The sequence below is a fragment of the Delphinapterus leucas genome, chromosome 2, assembly GCF_059928025.1.
Source record: "Delphinapterus leucas isolate spDelLeu-1000000601 "Yukka" chromosome 2, BTC_Dleu_Yukka2, whole genome shotgun sequence".
Taxonomy (NCBI): domain Eukaryota; kingdom Metazoa; phylum Chordata; class Mammalia; order Artiodactyla; family Monodontidae; genus Delphinapterus; species Delphinapterus leucas.
In genome coordinates this window covers 60,121,824-60,142,233 of record NC_143130.1, presented here as the reverse complement: position 1 = coordinate 60,142,233, position 20,410 = coordinate 60,121,824, and the positions used below count along the sequence as shown (strand labels likewise).

The following is a 20,410-nucleotide window of genomic DNA, read 5'->3' as shown; positions in this document are numbered from 1 at the left end:
ATTAAATTAGCTAAAAGAAGTGATCCTTGTTAAAAAAAACTGCAGAATACTACATAAATAAAAATTTATGTTATCTAGCAACTTTTTCTGCAAACAAGAATTGAGACACAGATCTATCGTTACCTATTTTTTTTTCTCAGCATTTACAGAAAAGCAAAGGAAAAGTATTGGGAGCTCTGCAAAATAATGTTGAATAATGTCACGCTGTAACTTCCAGAAGAATAATTGCTGCAGGTGTGCAGGATAGCACATCAGAATGGTTGTACTCTAAAACAGACACATGATTATTCCGGGAGATTGATTTTAAAAAGCATGGCTACTTAAAGTATACTTTAAAAATCCCTTTATTGAGGTATGACTGACATACAAAAAGCTATACGTGTTTAATGTACACAATATGACAAGTTTGGAGATAACCATACATTGTGAAATTCTCACCACAGTCTATGCCATAAACATACCCATCACCTCCCAAAGTTTCCTCCTGCCCTCTTTTTTATTTATTATAATTATTATTTCTGTGATAAGAACACCTAACATAAGATCTACCCTCTTAGCAAATGTTTAAGTCTACGCTACAGCATTATTAGTTATAGGCTCTGTGCCTCACAGATCTCTGGGGCTTGTTCATTTTGCAGAACTGAAGCTTTGCACCCTTGGACTAATACCTCTCATTTCCCACCCGGCCCCTGGCAGCCACCATTCTACTCCGTACTTCTGTGGGTTGGATTATTTTAGATTCTTTATACAAGTGGAATCATGCAGGATCTTTCCGTGTCTGGTTTCTTTCACTTAACGTAATGTGCTCCAGGTTCATCCACACTGTCGCAGATAGCGGGATTTCCTTCATTTTTGAGGCTGAATATATTCTGAAGTGCTCAGTTTGAAAAACAAAGAAAGGGTTGGCTTTGGGGGTGTTCTGTGCACTGGTCTGTGTGATTCCATGGCACTCAGGGGTCCTGTGTCCTCCTGTGAGATCCCAGGGTCAGCAAGGAGCCTGGGTCTTGTGAGGGAGCCGTGTGTGTGTGTGTGTGTGTGTGTGTGTGTGTGTGTGTGTGAGAGAGAGAGAGAGAGAGAGAAAGAGCAACCACACAGCGACACACTAGAGCCGAGTCATATTTTACAGCCTGTGTGACTCTACCCTCGTCCCTCCTACACTGGGAGGTAGTGGGGGCAGCTATTGTCTCCCTGTTTCTGAGAAGAGAACACTGAAACCACAGACACTGAGTGCCTGATAGGAGCCCAGGGGGTTTTCTGGCAGCCAGTGTGGGGGGCTCTGCTCCTGTGTGCTGTCCTGCCAGGTTGGGTCAGGGCTGTGATGGGCAGGTGGCTGATGAGGGTCTGGAATCACTGGAACCCATGCCCGGATCCTGTGCTGTTTGTTCCCAGGGGGTTGTACCTGCTTATGTTTTAGAGCCCCTGGGCCAGGGTCTGGGGTCAGGGTTTGGAAGCCTCATCCCCCTCTCCCTCCCAAGAGTCCCAGTGTTGGACCCGTGTGCCTCCAGCCTGTGCCAGACGTGACTGCTGAGTTCAGCATCAGTGGCTGGTTCCTGATTTCACACAAGTGCGAGAGCAGTACAGGGGTTGGTGACCGGGGTGTCAGTGGAGGAGGACGGGGTGAGAGAGGAGAGAGCTCCCTCCCGGAGTGAGAATTGATTTCCACCTGACTTCAGTGTGTAGGACGTGCAGCCCCTGAGGCCATGCAGTTGAATGCAGAGGCGAAGACTCCATCAAGAAGCAGGGCACCGTGGGTGGCAGGGTGGCGGGGACGAGGCTGGGAAGCTGTGGCAGGGGCACTGGGTGTGTGGGATCTGGCTCTGCAGACCTTGCAGGCCCTGGTCACCTGGCTTCGCCCTCAGGGTCCAGCCCAGGGGTAGACCAGAAGGGTGGCCATCCTCTGTGCTTACAACTCAGGAACTGGTTGATAGGTCCCCTCTTTTTTTAAATGGAAAATAGATTTATTAAGCATTAAATAATGTTCAGCTAACTTGTTATCCTTGTGGATACATGTTAGGTCCCTTCTAAAGCAGCTGGACAATTGGCAGGAAGGTTCCTCCTTGGGTTGAATTGCACTTTGCTGTCTGAGGCCACAGGTCTGCCCAGGTTGCTGGCTCCCTCCCGGAGCCCCTGGGCTTGTGCAGGAGGAAGGAGGAGGGCATGGGGCAGGGCAGGCACTTGGGGGTTGAGTGGGGAGCAAGATCTAGAAGGGTAGGGGTGCACACAGTGGGCGTGAGGGGTCGTGGCTTTGGTGTTGCAGGGTCATAGGAAGTAAAGGTGATGTCTTTTCCTCAGGATCTCATCCCCATCATTCTGGTGAAGTCCTTCTTCCTGTCATCCTCTGAAGGGGCTCTGTTCCTGTCCTCTGTGACTTGTCACCATTTGTAATTATAGGTGTGTCATTGTCGAATTGTGTTATCCCACCCTCCACCCATATTTTATATTCCATGAGCTCAGGGACCGTGTCTGTTCAGTTCCACTGTGCATGTCAGGCTGGCATAATGCCCCAAACAGGAAGTGCTCCAGAAATATTTGTCAAATGAGTGAATGAATGAATGAGCAAATGAACACTTGGCTGGACTGTGGGTTGTAGAAAGAGCTGTGTGCTGCCCTAAGGACTTGAGACTGGATTATTTGAACAGTACAGCTGGCGGAGGGCAGAGAGCCTGTCTGGAACTGAGCAGAGTTCAGACCCTGTGAGGGCCCTGCCTTCCATCAGCTCGGCTGCTGTAACCAAAGTACCATAGACTGAGTGGCTTAATGACACACATTTATTTCTCACAATTCTGAAGGCTGGGGAGTACAGGATCAAGGTACCTGCAGCTTTGATGTCTGGTGAGAGCCTGCTTGCTGGTTCATAGATGGCTGTTTTCTGACTGGGTCTTCACATGGCAGAAGGGGTGAGGGAGCCCTCTGGGGTCCCTTTATTAAGGACAATAATCCTGGTCATGAGGGTGAACCCACCCTCATGACCTAAACACCTTCCAAAGGCCCCATCTCCTAATACCATCCCCACGCAGGGTAGGTTTCAACATAGGAAATTTGGGCAACACAGACATTCAGTCTTTGGGGGGAAGAACATACTTCACAAGGGGGTGGGAAGGAGGTGGGACACCTTGTCACCATGCAGACTGAGAGCTGAGACTCAGCCAGTGGGTGGCCCTGGGATGGGGGTGGTGTGACGGGCCCACCTTGGGAACACAGACAGTAGCCTCTCTGCTCTGCTGGTCCTGCAGGGTTTTCCCGCATCTCCGTGGAGGCTCCCCCACCTGCATTGCTGCTCCTTCCGTTGGAGGCTGGCTGCTGCTTTGCCTTGATTACAGTTTGAAATGCCTGCTCAGTCCCATGCTGCCACACACCACAGAAATCTCATTTCCCTCTAATGAGGTTTCAGCTAACATGTTGGAAAGAAGAAAGCCTTTTAATTAGATTGGTCGTAATTGAGCTCCCAAACCACAGAAGCCTTTCTCTCAGAAGATAAAGACATGGATGCAATTAAAAGAAAGCCACGTGAATGGAACACTGGCTAATTTTTAAGTCGATTAAAAACAACTCCTTAATAAGTTGAGGCAAGGGACATATGTCCTATAAGAGTTTATCAGTGCTTTCAAATAGTACTGGAGATTGGACTGGAACTAGAGCCCTCTTGCAATTCAGATGCATGGCTCTGTCAGCGACTGTTATCTCTGCACAGAGGATGGAGAGAGGTTAGCTCCGCAGCTTTTTCTACCAAAACCCCTGGCATGTGTTATTTTGAAAAAGGGGATGTATTTTTCTTGTACAGAATTCTCAGCTTCTTCTGGACACAGCCCCTGGCCTGGGACCCTTGGGACTTGGTCCCCTGTCTTTCCCTAGGCAGCCTGATCCTCTCTGTGAGATTTACACCCACCTTCCTGCCTCCAACTCTCACCTCTCAGAGGCACCCAGGGTGAGCTACTGGGACAGGGGCATTGATGCATCAAAGAATCTCTGCCAGCTTCTTACGCATTCAACACATTTGTATTTGAAGGAGAAGCAGCATCCATTTCTCATTTGTGTCCCTGCCCTGAGACCGTGCCCCAGTAGATGGTGTTCTTTCTGCCACTGGTCTGTTTTTGTGACTGCCATCAGGGAGCCAGGCCAGGTAGTTCCTGCTGGAGGGGCTTATGGCCTCAGCCTCTGGGTATCTCAGCATTAATAAGTACTTTCTCCTGGAGAGGGTGAAAATTGCTAATTTACAGAGTGTTTTAGGTGGGAATTGAACACGAAATAGTGAACAGCATTCTCAGCAGAACTATTGCATGAAATGGGCTTGTTTGTCTCCGTGTGCACCGTGGCTTTTGCTAGGCCTTTTTGGGCTTTTCCAGCCATGCTAAAAAACCGGTTGCGTCCCGGATGGAAAGGCCCCATGTTGACTAGCATCTTCTTTGGGTGCCCAGTGCAGGGGCAAAGCCAAGGTCAATCTGCTCTCTGGAGCTTCCTGAAAAAAATGCAGACTTTGGCGCCCAGCTTGGAACCCACTCTCAGTTTGGAAATGTGGAAAGAGGGGCTGTTGACTCAGATCCAAGTGTGAATGGTTCCTTCATAAAGGAACCACCTTTCTGACCCTAGTTTGCTCACCTAGACAGGATGTACCCTGCAGGTGTGTGTCGAGGGCCTGGGTGCTGCCAGGCTGATGGAGGATGGGAGGAAAGGCAGGCAGACACTTGGGGTTTAGGGAGAAATGGAGCCCACGCAGCACTGTTAGCACAGGTGCCGCAGCTGTCAGCACAGGTGCCGCAGCTGTCATGGGGTGGGGCGGGGACTCCCTCTCCCGGGGGAGGGAAGCCTAAAATATTTCAATTTGCTTAAAACTCTATCCATTCTGCTAATAAACTTGACTTTAAAAGATTGGAATCTGCACCCAGTCTTATTTTTTAAGTATACAAATGATAAATAATGTGTAAGGAAAAATAAGATAAACGATTAGCAGGTATCATCTCGGGATGGTGGGGTTGCAGGGTTTTAATTTTCTTCTCTATAGTTTTCCATCTTTTGTAAGAGCTCTGTAATGAATGTGTATTACTTCAGCATAAATAGAAAAGCTGTGCTCTGGGGAAATGCTGGAGTATATTTGGAAGTGCTCCATGAATTCTATTTTCCACACACGCCAACCGTCCCAACCATCAGATTGGTACATGAATAAGGGTATCATTTCTTCTTATGTAAATCATATAAACCATATTTTTGACTTTTTTTTTTTCCTTTAAAGGATGAGAAGAACCAAGTGTTGACCACCAACATTTGGCTGCAAATGGTAAGTTGCGACCACGGCTTCCTGCTCTTGCTTCCACAATGCCTGTGCTGGAATCACAGTGAAGGTCCCCTAGGACAAGCCAGGACTGTCCTCCCACCTTCATGTATGCAAACAGTGAACCAGACCACCCCGCCTTTGCATGTCCTGCACTACACCCTGCAAGGCAGAAATATGCACAAGTTATAAGATGCAGGTCTGCATGTGCATGTCCACAGTCTGCGCCCTAACTGGTTCCTAGGGCTCGGGAGTGTGTGCCCTGCTCCCCCTGGCTCCAGCCATGCACGTCTGAATGCGACAGAGTGACACCTAAGCCAGAGGCCTTCACACTTCCTGCTCCAGTGACACCCGCAAGAATTTTGAGAAGCTGTATTTTTTCATTCATGTATTTTAACCTTGACATCTAAAGTTCTAACCCCAGATTAATTAACTACAAATTATGTTACTTCCATCCAATTGTAAAATGGACGTTTAAAAATAAAACTGTCAGTCTCTATTTTAAATTGAATCTATTTAAATGCCATATAATTTGACACCCATATCATTAATTAAAAAACATATACAAACAAGCCCTTCTTTAACTGGTTGATATTTTACATACTCCCATTTTCTCTCTGCACTTATATTTCTATTCCACTTTCCACACAGAATTTTATCCAAATGTGATATAACTTTATGTTTGAAACTCTTTTATGAATCATTCTGCCTTGGTTTTCTCAAATGTAAATATTTACATAAAAATTATTCCTTCAGAAAATAAGTGTTAAGTATTTTTCTTCTGGATCAATTTAGGATTATAGTGATGAATGCTACATAATTCCTCAAGGTGACACTTAATTACAAATTTTAATAAATAATTATTAAACATAAAAAATTGGAAATCTACCTCTCTACCAAAGATGGGGCTTTGGAAGAGATTGGTTCAAGGTGGTGGAGTAGAAGGATGTACGCTCACTCCCTCTTGTGAGAACACCAGAAGCACAACTAACTGCTGAACAATCATCGACAGGAAGACACTGGAACTCACCAAAAAAGACACCCCACATCCAAAGACAAAGGAGAAGCCACAGTGAGACAGTAGGAGGGGCGCAATCACAACAAAATCAAATCCCATAACTGCTGGGTGGGTGACTCATAAACTGAAGAACATTATACCACAGAAGTCCACCCACTGGAGTGAAGGTTCTGAGCCTCACTTCAGGCTTCCAAACCTGGGCGCATCTGGCAAGGGAGGAGGAATTCCTAGAGAATCAGACTTCGAAGCCTAGTGGGATTTGATTGCAGGACTTCAACAGGACTGGGGGAAACAGAGACTTCACCCTTGGAGGGCACACACAAAGTAGTGTGTGCGTCGGGACCCACGGAAAGGAGCAGTGACCCCATAGGAGACTGAACCAGACCTACCTGCTGGTGTTGGAGGGTCTCCTGCAGAGGCAGGGGGGTGGCTCTGTCCACCATTAGGACAAGGACACTGGCAGCAGAAGTTCTGGGAAGTACTCCTTGGTGTGCACCCACCCAGAGCCTGCCATTAGCCCCACCAAAGAGCCCGGGTAGGCTCCAGTGTTGGGTCGCCTCAGGCCAAACAACCAGCAAGGAGGGAACCCAGCCCCACCCATCAGAAGACAAGCAGATTAAAGTTCTACGGAGCTCTTCCCACCAGAGAAACAGCCAGCTCTACCCACCACCAGTCCTTCCCATCAGGAAACTTGCACAGGCCTCTTAGATAGCCTCATCCACCAGAGGGCAGACAGCAGAAGCAAGAAGAACTACAGTCCTGCACCTGTGGAACAAAAACCACATTCACAGAAAGACAGATAAGATAAAAAGGCAGAGGGCTATGTACCAGATGAAGGAACAAGATAAAACCCCAGAAAAACAACTAAATGAAGTGGAGGTAGGCAACCTTCCAGAAAAAGAATACAGAATAAAGATAGTGAATATGATCCAGGACCTCGGAAAAAGAATGGAGGCAAAGGTCAAGAAGATGCAAAAAATATTTAACAAAGATCTGGAAGAATTAAAGAACAAACAGAGATGAACAATAAAATAACTGAAATGAAAAATACACTAGAAGGAATCAATAGCAGAATAACTGAGGCAGAAGAACGGATAAGTGACCTGGAAGACAAAATGGTGGAATTCACTGCTACAGAACAGTATGAAGAAAAAAGAATGAAAAGAAATAAAGACGGCCTAAGAGACATCTGGGACAACATTAAACGCAACAACATTCACATTATAGCAGTCGCAGAAGGAGGAGAGAGAGAGAAAGGACCCGAGAAAATATTTGAAGAGATTATAGTCAAAAACTTCCCTAACATGGGAAAGGAAATAGCCACCCAAGTCCAGGAAGCGCAGTGAGTCCCATACAGGATAAACTGAAGGAGAAACACAGCGAGACACATAGTAATCAAACTGGCAAAGAAAAATTATTGAAAGCAGCAAGGGAAAAACAACAAATAACATACATGGGAACTCCCATAAAGTTAACAGCTGATTTCTCAGCAGAAACTCTACAAGCCAGAAGGGAGTGGCATGATATACTTAAAGTGATGAAAGAGAAGAACCTACAACCAAGATTACTCTACCAGGCAAGGATCTCATTCAGATTCTATGGAGAAATCAAAAGCTTTACAGACAAGCAAAAGCTAAGAGAATTCAGCACCACCAAACCAGCTCTACAACAAATGCTAAAGGAAATTCTCTAAGTGGGAAACACAAGAGAAGAAAAGGGCCAGGAAGCCAAACCCAACACAATTAAGAAAATGGTAATAGGAACATACATATTGATAATCAGCTTAAACGTGAATGGATTAAATGATCCGACCAAAAGAAAGACACAGGCTTACTGAATGGATACAAAAACAAGACCCATATATATGCTGTCTACAAGAGACCCACTTCAGACCTAGGAACACATACAGACTGAAAGGCAGGGGTTGGAAAAAGAAATTCCATGCAAGTGGACATCAAAAGAAAGCTGGAGTAGCTATACTCATATCAGATAAAATAGACTTAAAAATAAAGAATGTTACAAGAGACAAGGAAGGGCACTACATAATGATCAAGGGATCAATCCAAGAAGAAGATATAACTTATAAATGTATATGCACCCAACATAAGAGCACCTCAATACATAAGACAACTGCTAACAGCTCTAAAAGAGGGAAACGACAGTAACACACTAATAGTGGGAGACTTTAAAACATCACTTACACCAATGGACAGATCATCCAAACAGAAAATTAATAAGGAAACAGAAGCTTTAAATGACACAATAGACCAGATAGATTTAATTGATATTTATAGGACATTCCATCCAAAAACAGCAGACTACACTTTCTTCTCAAGTGTGCATGGAACATTCTCCAGGATAGATCACATCTTGAGTCACAAATCCAGCCTCAGTAAATTTAAGAAAATTGAAATCATGTCAAGCATGTTTTCTGACCACAACGCTATGAGATTAGAAATAAATTATAGGGAAAGAAACGTAAAAAGCACAAACACATGGAGGCTAAATAATACATTACTAAATAACCAAGAGATCACTGAAGAAATCAAAGAGGAAATCAAAAAATACCTAGAGACAAATGACAATGAAAACATGATGATCCAAAACCTATGGGATGCAGCAAAAGCAGTTCAAAGAGGGAAGTTTATAACTATACAAGCCTACCTTAGGAAACAAGAAAAATTTCAAATAATGTAACTTTACATCTAAAGGAACTAGAGAAGGAAGAACAAACAAAACCCAAAGTTAGCAGAAGGAAAGAAATCATAAAGATCAGAGCAGAAATAAATGAAGTAGAAACAAAGAAAATAGCAAAGATCAATAAAAGTAAAAGCTGGTTCTTTGAGAAGATAAAATTAATAAACCATTAGCCAGACTCATTAAGAAAAAGAGGGAGAGGACTCAAATCAATAAACTTAGAAATGAAAAAGGAGAAGTTACAGCAGACACTGCAGAAATACAAAGCATCCTAAGAGACTACTACAAGCAACCCTATGCCAATAAAATGGACAACCTGGAAGAAATGGACAAATTCTTAGAAAGGTATAACCTTCCAAGACTGAACCAGGAAGAAACAGAAAATATGAACAGACCAATCACAAGTAATGTAATTGAAACAGTGATTGAAAATCTTCAACCAAACAAAAGTCCAGGACCAGATGGCTTCACAGGTGAATTCTATCAAACATTTAGAAAAGAGTTAACACCCATCCTTCTCAAACTCTTCCAAAAAACTGCAGAGGAAGGAACACTCCCAAACTCATTCTATGAGGCCACCATCACCCTGATACCAAAACCAGACAAAAATACTACAAAAAAAGAAAATTACAATATCACTGATGAATATAGATGCAGAAATACTCAACAAAATACTAGCAAACAGAATCCAACAACACATTAAAAGGATCATCCACCATGATCAAGTGGGATTTATCCCAGGGATGCAAGGATTCTACAATATACGCAAATCAATCAATGTGATACACCATATTAACAAATTGAAGAATAAAAACCATATGATCATCTCAATAGATGCAGAAAAAGCTTTTAACAAAATTCAACACCTGTTTATGATAAAAGCTCTCCAGAAAGTGGGCGTAGAGGGAACCTACTTCAACATAATAAAGGCCATATATGACAGACCCACAGCAAACATCATTATAAATGGTGAAAAACTAAAAGCATTTCCTGTAAGATCAGGAACAAGATAAGGATGTCCACTCTCACCACTATTATTCAACATAGTTTCTGGAAGTCGTAGCCATGGCATCAGAGAAGAAAAAGAAATAAAATGAATACAAATTGGAAAAGAAGTAAAACTGTCACTGTTTTCAGATGACATGGTACTATACATAGAGAATCCTAAAAATGCCACCAGAAAACTACTAGAGCTAATCAATGAATTTGGTAAAGTAGCAGGATACAAAATTAATGCACAGAAATCTCTTGTATTCCTATACACTAATGATGAAAAATTTGAAAGAGAAATTAAGGGAACACTCCCATTTACCACTGCAACAAAAAAAATAAAATACCTAGGAATAAACCTACCTAGGGTGACAAAAGACCTGTATGCAGAAAACTATAAGACGCTGATGAAAGAAATTAAAGGTGATACAAACAGCTGGAGAGATATACCATGTTCTTGGATTGGAAGAATCAATATTGTGATAATGACTATACTACCCAAAGCAATCTACAGATTCAATGCCATCCCCATCAAATTACAAGTGGCATTTTTTACAGAACTAGAACAAAAAATCTTTAAATTTGTATGGAGACACAAAAGACCCCGAATAGCCAAAGCACTCTTGAGGGAAAAAAACGGATCTGGAGGAATCAGAGTCCCTGACTTCAGACTATACCACAAAGCTACAGTAATCAAGACAATATGGTACTGGCACAGAAACAGAAATATAGATCAATGGAACAAGATAGAAAGCCCAGAGTTATACCCAGGCACCTATGGTCAACTGATCTATGACAAAGGAGGCAAGGATATACAATGGCGAAAAGACAGTCTCTTCAATAAGTGGTGCAGGGAAAACTGAACAGCTACATGTAGAAGACTGAAATTAGAAAACTCCCTAACACCATACACAAAAATAAACTCAAAATGGATTTGAGACCTAAATGTAAGACCGGACACTATAAAACTCTTAGAGGAAAACATAGGAAGAACACTCTTTGATATAAATCACAGCAAGATATTTTTTGATCCACCTCCTAGAGTAATGGAAATAAAAACAAAAATAAACAATTGGGATCTAATGAAACTTCAGAGCTTTTGCACAGCAAAGGAAACCGTAAACAAGATGAAAAGACAACCCTCAGAATGGGAGAAAATATTTGCAAATGAATCAACGGAGATAGGATTTATCTCCAAAATATATAAACAACTCATACAGCTCAATGTTAAAGAAACAAACAACCCAATCCAAAAATGGGCAGAAGACCTAAATAGACTTTTCTTCAAAGAATACAAACTGTTGGCCAAAAAGCACATGAAAAGCTGCTCAGCATCACTAATTATTAGAGAAATGCAAATCAAAACTACAATGAGGTATCACCTCACAGCAGTTAGAATGGGCATCATCAGAAAATCTACAAACAAGAAATGCTGGAGAGGGTGTGGAGAAAAGGGAACCCTCTTGTACTGTTTGTGGGAATGTAAATTGATATAGTCACTATGGAGAATAGTATGGAGGTTCCTTAAAAAACTAAAAATATAATTATCATATGACCCAGCAATCCCACTACTGGGCATATACCCAGAGAAAACCATAATTCAAAAAGACACATGCCCCCGAATGTTTATTGCAGCACTATTTACAATAGCCAGTTCATGGAAGCAACCTCAATGCCCATCAACAGATGAATGGATAAAGAAGATGTGGTACATATATACAATGGAGTATTACTCAGCCATAAAAAGGAATGAAATTGAGTCATTTGTAGAGACGTGGATGGATCTAGAGACTGTCATACAGAGTGAAGTAAGTCAGAAAGAGAAAAACAAATATCGTATATTAATGCATATATGTAGAACCTAGAAAAATGGTACAGATGAACTGGTTTGCAGGGCAGAAACTGAGACACAGATGTAGAGAAGAAGCGTATGGACACCAAGGGGGGAAAGCAGTGTGGTGGTGGTGGTGGTGATGTGATGAATTGGGAGATTGGGATTGACGTGTATACACTGATGCGTATAAAATGGTTGACTAATAAGAGCCTGCTGTATAAAAAAAGAAAAAAAAAGAAAAAAAGATGGGGCTTTATTTTAAATTCATTAATGTATTCATAGATGACATTTTTATTGCTAAAACTAAGACATCGATACAGATTTCACTGTCAATTCTATAACTTTTAAAAATAGATGTAGTAACGTATAGTTCAGAATGAAAGGTACTTTGTAACAACAGGTTTACTCAGTTCCTTGAACTTCTTACAGATTACATGCCAAAAATAATAAGAGTTTTCATCAACGTGTATCAGTGGACAACTTGATTAGTTTCTCCTTCAATTTTGCTGAAAACAAAGAATTTAAAGAATTAAAATGCATCTGACCTTTGAAAGTATTTGCCACCCAAATTTTTAACAAAATTGACATAGATACTGGTATTTTGAATGGACTTTTTCTTGCTTCTTGGGTCAGTGTCCCTAGGTAAGAGTTGAGAAAAGGGAAATAGGTCTTTATTTGTGAAGTGGGAGGGGGATACTTCAACATGGAAGCAAAGGATGCTCCCAGGCAATTCTTGGGCAGGTGAGTTTTAGTTGGATACAAGTGGACATTGAGGGATAGAAAACAGAAAATGGATTTACTTCACACCGTCTGCTGTTTGTCCCAGGGGTACCCTTAGCTACGTCTCAGACCCCTTGCAGAACTTTCCTGTAGTGAATAAAGTAGGAACCTTTGAGAGTCTCCCCTGCAGGATTTAAAGCAACGTTCTTCAGTGTGTGGATCCCACCTGCACACCTGTGCCCGCCGACTCCAGCTTCCCTCCTTTTTCCAGGGGTGCAGGGTCTGTGTTCCCCTGGAAGCCAGCCCTTCCTCAGTGGGCTTGGTTCTGTCTCCTGGCACCTGCTGAGAGCTGGGCTTTCACAACTGCCCCTATCGCCTGGAGCATCATAATAGTGCCTGTGAGCCACTCATTAGCATACAGACATGATGCAGTCTGTCCCCATAAATCCGCCCGGTGACTCCCTGGTTCCTCTTAACCTTTATGGCAAGGCTCCCCTGAGCAGTGACCCCTGCCCTACTGTCCTCAATCTCTCCACTTGCATTCTCACTTAAACTCACCTTCATCTGGCTGTGTGTAAGCAAAGCACTAACCCCCAGGTTACTACATATTATGAGTAATGTTTTTACCCAGTTTATTTTGATGAGAATTTTCAACTATACCAAGAAGTTGAATTTATAGCACGCACCCATATACCTGCCTCCTGGATTCTATAATTAGCATTTTACTATACTTGCTTTATCCCATATCTGGGAGTCTGTTCATCTAGTTTATTTTTAAATGCAGCTCAAAGTAGAATAGTGGACAGTGGTGCCCTTTCACCCACATATTTCATGGAGATCTCAAGAGTTCAGAGGGTTTTTTTTCTTTCTTTCAAGGTAAAGTATTTGCATACAATGCAATGCACAGATTCTAAGAGTGTATCTGTCAATAAATTGCCAGTAATGCCTTCAGGTCTGCAGCCCCCGCCCCCATCCCCTGCATTCAGGACTGTCATGTAAGGTATAGCTCTGGGAATCCTGGGGCATAATGCAAATGCTTCCTTTTTTACATAAAACTGCTTGTTTCCCAAGCCCTCTAAAGTGCAGAGCTGCTGTGGACATTTTTCTCATGGAGAGAGAGACACACTGAATTTGCCCCTGGCATGTCAGGTCATGTTTCCCTGAGTCTGTGTTTCTTAGCCCTCAGTACGTGACTGATCTTCAGCAATGTATATTATTTGGTGATTTTTACAAGGGTGTTGGTTTCCAGGAAAAATGTAACTGGATTATTACTTACTGCATTGAGTTCAGGTTCTCCATAAATAAACACCCTTGCTTTGGAGGATGTCACCAGAGGCCTCTAAATTTCTTTCAAGCACAGTGTATTTCTAATTAAGACTTGCATTTGCAGAGGCACCTGCAGCTTCATTTGTTTTAAAACTCACTTTTTAATCTCATGTACCTATTCAACTAATCTTTTCAAGCACCTGCTTTGTGGAAAGCATTGAACTAGGCCATGTAAGGGGGGCCCAGAAAAGGATGCGACCCAGTTTCTACTTGCAAACCATTTCCAATCCGGCTGTGTAATTTACACTCTAAAGAAGATTCAAATATCAAGACCAAGTACCTCCCTAGAGAATTGGCAGGAGGCAGGCTGGCTGTGTAGACCGTGGAGTTGGCAGGTGGGAGAAATCTCTGCTTTACAGAAACGGGAGGGAGAGGAGGAAAGGCACAGACTCTTCTGAATGTGATGATCAGGGAGCCCGAGTGTCTGTAGGTGTGACCTTGCTAATTAGTGCTTCTTTCCAGGTGCCCACCTTGTGGAAAACAAGTTGGGTGCCTTCGTAGCGCATGTCCTTATAAAGCTGGGTGGCACATTTATCTGGCACCTGTAGCTCATGGAGCAGCTGTAACAGTAGCTCCCAGCTGAATTTTAAGGAATCACAAGTATCTTGGATTTAGAGCAGACCTTAAAAGTTATCTAACCTCTGCCCTATCCAGTGTTTCCATCTGGAAAGCCATGGCATTCCTATTGTGGCCATAGCATGGCCAATGGGGAACTCAGATGTCACCCCGACAACCTTGGGAGCTGCCCCAGAGCCATGTGTAAGACGACCACCTTGATTCCTGCTCTTTGTGTTCTCCCAACTGGTGACCAGCCTCGCCTGCCCCAGCTATGGGGACAGACAAGAAGTGAGGCTCCATGCTGAAGACGGTCAAGGCCAGAGTCCCCAGGGAGGGAGGGCAGAAATGTGGACAGGAGGGGACAGAGGACCCAGGAGATTGCTCTCAGCAATTGGTTTTTCTCTCCTCTCATTTCATGTTGCTGAGTTCCTGTTCTGAAAACCTGAATCCACATAATCTTTTCTCTAGGTATTTAAACTCTGAGGTCAATATTATACAAATGATGGATTTTCTATACATTCAAAAAGAGAAGCAGAGAAAACATTCTCTTTGACCTACAGTTTGTTGATTGTGTTTTCCTTTCTCTTACCTGTCCTTGATTTGTAGGACTTTCCAGTTATTTAGATAACCTGAAGGAAGAGAAAGTGTCTGATCTTTCTGTTTACCTCTATATTCACAGGAGGAGGAAGCAGTGTATTTTCTTGGCAGATTAGTTTTATCATTTGGGGAGGCCTGTCAGACATAATCTGATTTAATCTACGAGAAGCCATTTCAGTTTCTAAAGAGACATTTGAGCCATCCAGAGACTTGTAGTTGCTTTAAAAATAAATCTGTTGTCTTTAATTTTGGAATTTTGACCATTCTTCTGGTTTCAGGTTTCCCATCCTTTTTATGCTTATTTTTTACCTCCTAATTCTAATGATGGAATGAATAGCATCATAGAATATTAGATTCTAAACCATATTTATTCCTAAAATGCTTACCTTCTTCATTTCTGCATTCTTTATCACTTTTCTCTGACAAATAGAAATGCCATACGTTATGCTCATAGATGAGATGTCGGTGGCTTGCTTAGGGCCATAAGAGTAACCCACAGTTAAGGGTGGTGTTTCAATCACTGTGTCCCACTGAGAGAAGAAAGTTTTAGGGCAGAAGGAAGGAGGAGGCCCACTCTCTTCCTCTGAGATCAAAACAGTTGACGGAAAGAATGTTCAGAGCATGTGTGTGTGAGGTGTTTCCTGACACCAGGCGCTTGGCGTCTGCCCATCCAATAGCTGGTTCTGTGATTCTCGGGACTCGACCTTGGTGTCCAGCAGTTCAGTTTTATTCTGAGTTAGCGTGCAGTCCCTCGAGGTAAGGGCTCAGTCCCACAAACCGCCCCCACTTGAGACACAAACTGCAGATGAGGGAGCCAGGCAACCCACACTTCTGTCCAGCTGAGTTCAAATTCGGACGTTCCCACCACACCCCGCTTGGGTACAGTATTTTCCTAGAACAGCTCCTGGAACTCAAGAGAAACCTTCATCTGTGTTTCCAATTTATTATAAAGGATGCAGCTCATGCACAGCTGAAGGAGGAGATGCCAGGGCAGGTATGAGGGGAGAAGTGGAACTTCTGTTTCCCCACCCCAGCCACTGTGTCCCTGCACCTTGATGTGGTCACCAGCCTTGTTTTTTTTTTTTTTTTTCTGCTCCAACAGCATCGTTTGTTTGTTTATTTATTTATTATTAATTTTTATTGGAGTATAGTTGCTTTACAATGTCAGCCTTATTGTTCAGAGTTTCATAACCCAGTCTCCAGCCTCTCCTCTTCCCAGAGATAGGGGTGGGGTGGGGATAAGGGTTCCCACCCTCTAATGCAGGGTTGATCTTTCCGGTGACCAGAGGCATTCTGCTGGCCTGAGGCTGACTAGGGGCCCCACCCTAAGCCAACTCATTAGTATAAAAAATATGCTTAAAAGACATCTGATCACTCAGGAAGTTCCCAGGGTTTTAGGAGCTCTGTGCCAGGAACCAAGGAAAAAGACCAAATATATTTCTTATTATACCATACTGTATTTTTTTAAATGAAGGAAACTTTCCCTTTCTTCTGCTTCATTCCCTTGCTCTCACTCTCTGCTTTCTTTCTTTCTTGCGCTAAATATTTCCATGCAAGTGTGCACACACACATTTAAAAAGAGTTTCCTGTGGGCCCAAGGCAGGTTGTAATAGGGCCAGTTCTCAGACCCCTGAAAGAGTGGGATTCTTCCTGTGCCTTTTAGATCAAGGGCCCCTTCCTCCCCTGCGTTTCCCCTTAAGCATCCCATGTAATCGTATCTTGATGACTTAATGAGAAGGAATCACACAGAAATAGGGAGAGAATGCAAAGTGCAGCCTCTTCTGACGGGAAGCTCTGGGAGGGTTGGCGTTTCTAGGTTCATCCCTGTTTCCAGGTGCTCACGTGTGGAAGCCGTGCCAGCTGCTGTCTGTGCACAGATTTTGCTCAGTGCCTCTGCCTTCCTGGGCCTTGCAATCTGAGAGGCAGTCAGTACTTTGGAGGATAGAAACTCCCCCCCACCACTTGTTTATGGGCCCCTTTCCACATCCATTCTTTTTTTCTTTTTTTTTTTTTTTGCGGTACGCGGACCTCTCACTGTTGTGGCCTCTCCCGTTGCGGAGCACAGGCTCCGGACGCGCAGGCCCAGCGGCCATGGCTCACGGGCCCAGCTGCTCCGCGGCACGTGAGATCTTCCCGGGCTGGGGCACGAACCCGGGTTCCCGCATCGGCAGGCGGACTCTCAACCACTGCACCACCCGGGAAGCCCCTCCACATCCATTCTTAAGAAATCTTCATGCAAATCCAGGACAACGCAGCACCAAGGTTCCTGCTCCATCCACCTTCTGACACTGAGCTGGCCCTTGCTCTCTCCACCTTTGGCTGCAGCTCAGTTATTACAGCTCTCATGTCCTCTGAGATTTTGTGAAAGAGAGGGTTCCCTCTTCCTTTTAAAGCCATCATGTATCACGTGCTTCCCAGGGCCATGTGACTTACCTGCTGTGACACTATCTCATTGCATCCTTACAGTGCCTGATGAGGTGTGACACATACGAGCAAACTGCAGCACAGAGAGGGTGGTTTACCTGCTAGAGCTCACACAGTTCTTCTCTGCCGGAGCCTTGGTACAAACCTGCCTGTCTGATTCCAAAGCTCCCGGTAGCCCCCCTTTCTGCCGTGAGGGTGGGAGAGACCCAGCTTGGCTTTGGACTAAGGAAGAGCCCCAGAAGGGCAGTGCCTTCAGGGATGATGAGCAGCCCACCTTGTTGGGGTGCAGAATCTGCCTGTGCAGACAGATTGGATGGGAAGAACCAACCACGGTAGAGCCCAGGAGTCACCCAGCTTGAAGTCAAATAATGCTGTTCTGAATCCTGATCCAGTGACCAACAAAAAATATATCACTTCTCTGGGACTCCGATTTCTCTTGTAAATAGGAATAGTAATGCTGGCATCCTGGCATCCTGGTGAGCATGGTACACATAGCAGACACTGAGTGAGCAGGATGGCCGGGATACATGCCCTGGGGCACAGGGAGCTGGGGAGACGGGAGGGGTGAGGAATTGCCAGGGAGGCTTCCTGCAGCTCAGATCAGGTGCCCTTAGGAGAGGTCCCTGCTTCCCCTTGCCCTGTGGCCATCATTTCAGCAGGCAGAGGAGATGGGTGTCTGCCTGCCACACCTACCTTCCTGGGCAGTTCTTGGGGCCCTGGGGCCCTGAGCAGCATGGTGGGGAAGGTGACAGTGTAAGGCTCTGTGATAATCAGCTGCCAGAGGAGCATCCCAGCTGGATATGAAGCTGGATGTGAGGACTTGGTCAGGAAAGCACAGATGTTGGGCACATAAGGGCTTATGTCCAGAGCAAGGGAGAGGAAAGAAGGGAGCGCTGGGCAAATGGGGCAGAGTTGGAGCCGCTGGAGCGGACACAGCATGGCTGGTACCCAGGCCTTCCTGCAAAACTGCTGGAACAGGTCTGGCTCTTTCTGGGTGCTGTGCTGTCCTGTCACAGCAGGGTGAGGATGGGAGAGACCCTCCCCAGCTGCACATGTCTAATTAGAAACATCGGCCTGGTGGGTCTCTATCCTAAATGCCCCAGATGATACTTCAGCACGTTAGGTAGCAATACACCCTCCTTTCCATGGTCCATGGCTGTGAAATGCTGTTACTTGCCTGCATATTCCTTCTTGCCTGACTTCAGGTAGGCCCAGAACTGGGATGCTTGCCTGCCCTTTCCAGAGGATGGTGGGATCTCTGGGACATGCCCTTTGACCCCTGCTGCAAGTTTCAGGAGCTCTAGATCCACAGCCCCTTGGCTGCAATTCTCAAATTTCAGCAACTCTGAACATGACAGGATTTTTGGTTTGTTTGTTTGTTTTTGTTTTTATAACTTTACATCAAACTGATATTGATATGCATTTATTTTCTCAGTAAAAATATGCATGTTCTGCTGCAGAAAGAATGATTGATTATAGGGAGTTGTCCCTGGACCAGCTTGGGGTGTTGCATCACATACCTTTTTAAATCTGAGAAAGTTTGAGCTCCGGAGCAGGTGGCCCCAGGGGGACTGAATACAGGATGGGGGCCTTTACTGGGTCGGCTCGGATTATGCACACCTGTAGCTGATGAGTCCAAACCCAGCAGCCCTGCGGTCCTGGCTGGGTGCTGCTGGTTGTCCAGCAGTGCAGGTGGGGCCCTACCTGGGCAGTCTTCACAGAGCTAGTGGACCCCAGGTAGCTCTGGGGTGCATAGTCCTGGCACGGAGGACCCCACACATGGGCCTTCATCTCACAGAGATCCCTCAAGAGCCAATTTCAGGCCTAGCCCCAAAGAGATGCACCTGTGTTCACGTGTTTATAAATATTTCCTGTACCCTCATGTGCTGATTCATTGTTTTACTGCCAACACCCATGTTTGCATTTTTGAGTTGTGTCAGAAGCACTATTCCTACATGAAAATAAGAATTCAAATCCAAAAACAGCGCCTTAGAAATTTCTGAGAGGTACCCCTGCAGCTGCACGAAGTTGTTTCATGGAAATAAATATTCGTCATTTTTCCAGCTTGGTTCTTGTTCTAATTGAAATAATGAATTTATTTGTCCAAAGTGTCTTTACAGTGGAAAACTTCGAAGGCAAAACAGTTCTTCATTTGGCTAGGAAAAAACCCATCTGCTATGGGAGGGGAAGGCTTGGGGGCATTCAGTGAACTGGAATTAACTTTAATGCTACCCTCTGACTGTGGTCATGGTGACAGCAGGATCTTAAATGTGATTTTTTTGCTATTCATGGTCATTTTGTAAGGGGTTATTTAATTCCCAGTTTCCATATATTTTACAGATAGCAACTCAATTATGTAAATAAGTGTCTGGAACTCTTTTTGGTTTTGAACTTATCTAATAATCTCTTATAAGATATATTAGCAGGCAAGGAAGCAAAGTGCTGCTAATGCTGCCCTCTGTGTTTGTCAGTCTTGGATGGATCACTATTTACAGTGGAATATGTCAGAGTATCCAGGCGTGAAGACGGTTCGTTTCCCAGATGGCCAGATTTGGAAGCCAGACATTCTCCTCTACAACAGGTAAGCACAGTGGACAAAGGAGAAACATGAGTTTATTTTTGGACGTGTTTAACAATCAAGCATATTTGAGTATTTTATAGCAATGCCAGCACATTATCTGTAACTTGGGACTGTGGATCCCCACGAGGCTTTGTAGGAAGCAGCTCTGTCCCATGTCCAGCGTTCTCTGTCCTGGCACGCAGGCCTGCAGCACCCAGCACACTTCCCCGGACGGCCATGTCCACAGGGCTGTGCATTACAGGTGTGTAGGTACTTGTGTGCATGTTGGCACTGAGACATTTTTGCTTGTGGTCATACCTTTGCCCCTGAATGACAGCAGTTACAATCACAGCATGAGAAGTTGCTGGTCGACGGGACGCATGGCTGGAGTCCACTTTCTGGACCCAGGTCCTCATTTGG

General features: G+C 44.3%; 1 protein-coding gene across 1 annotated transcript in view; it reads left to right on the top strand.

Moving 5' to 3' along the window:
* CHRNA7 (cholinergic receptor nicotinic alpha 7 subunit) overlaps positions 1–20,410 on the top strand; it is a 125,435-nt gene that overhangs the window by 40,659 nt on the left and 64,366 nt on the right. The window contains exons 3-4 of the mRNA XM_022580175.2: positions 5,228–5,272; positions 19,902–20,011. Coding sequence (XP_022435883.2) covers positions 5,228–5,272; positions 19,902–20,011 — 155 coding nt within the window. The remainder of the gene's footprint in view (positions 1–5,227; positions 5,273–19,901; positions 20,012–20,410) is intronic.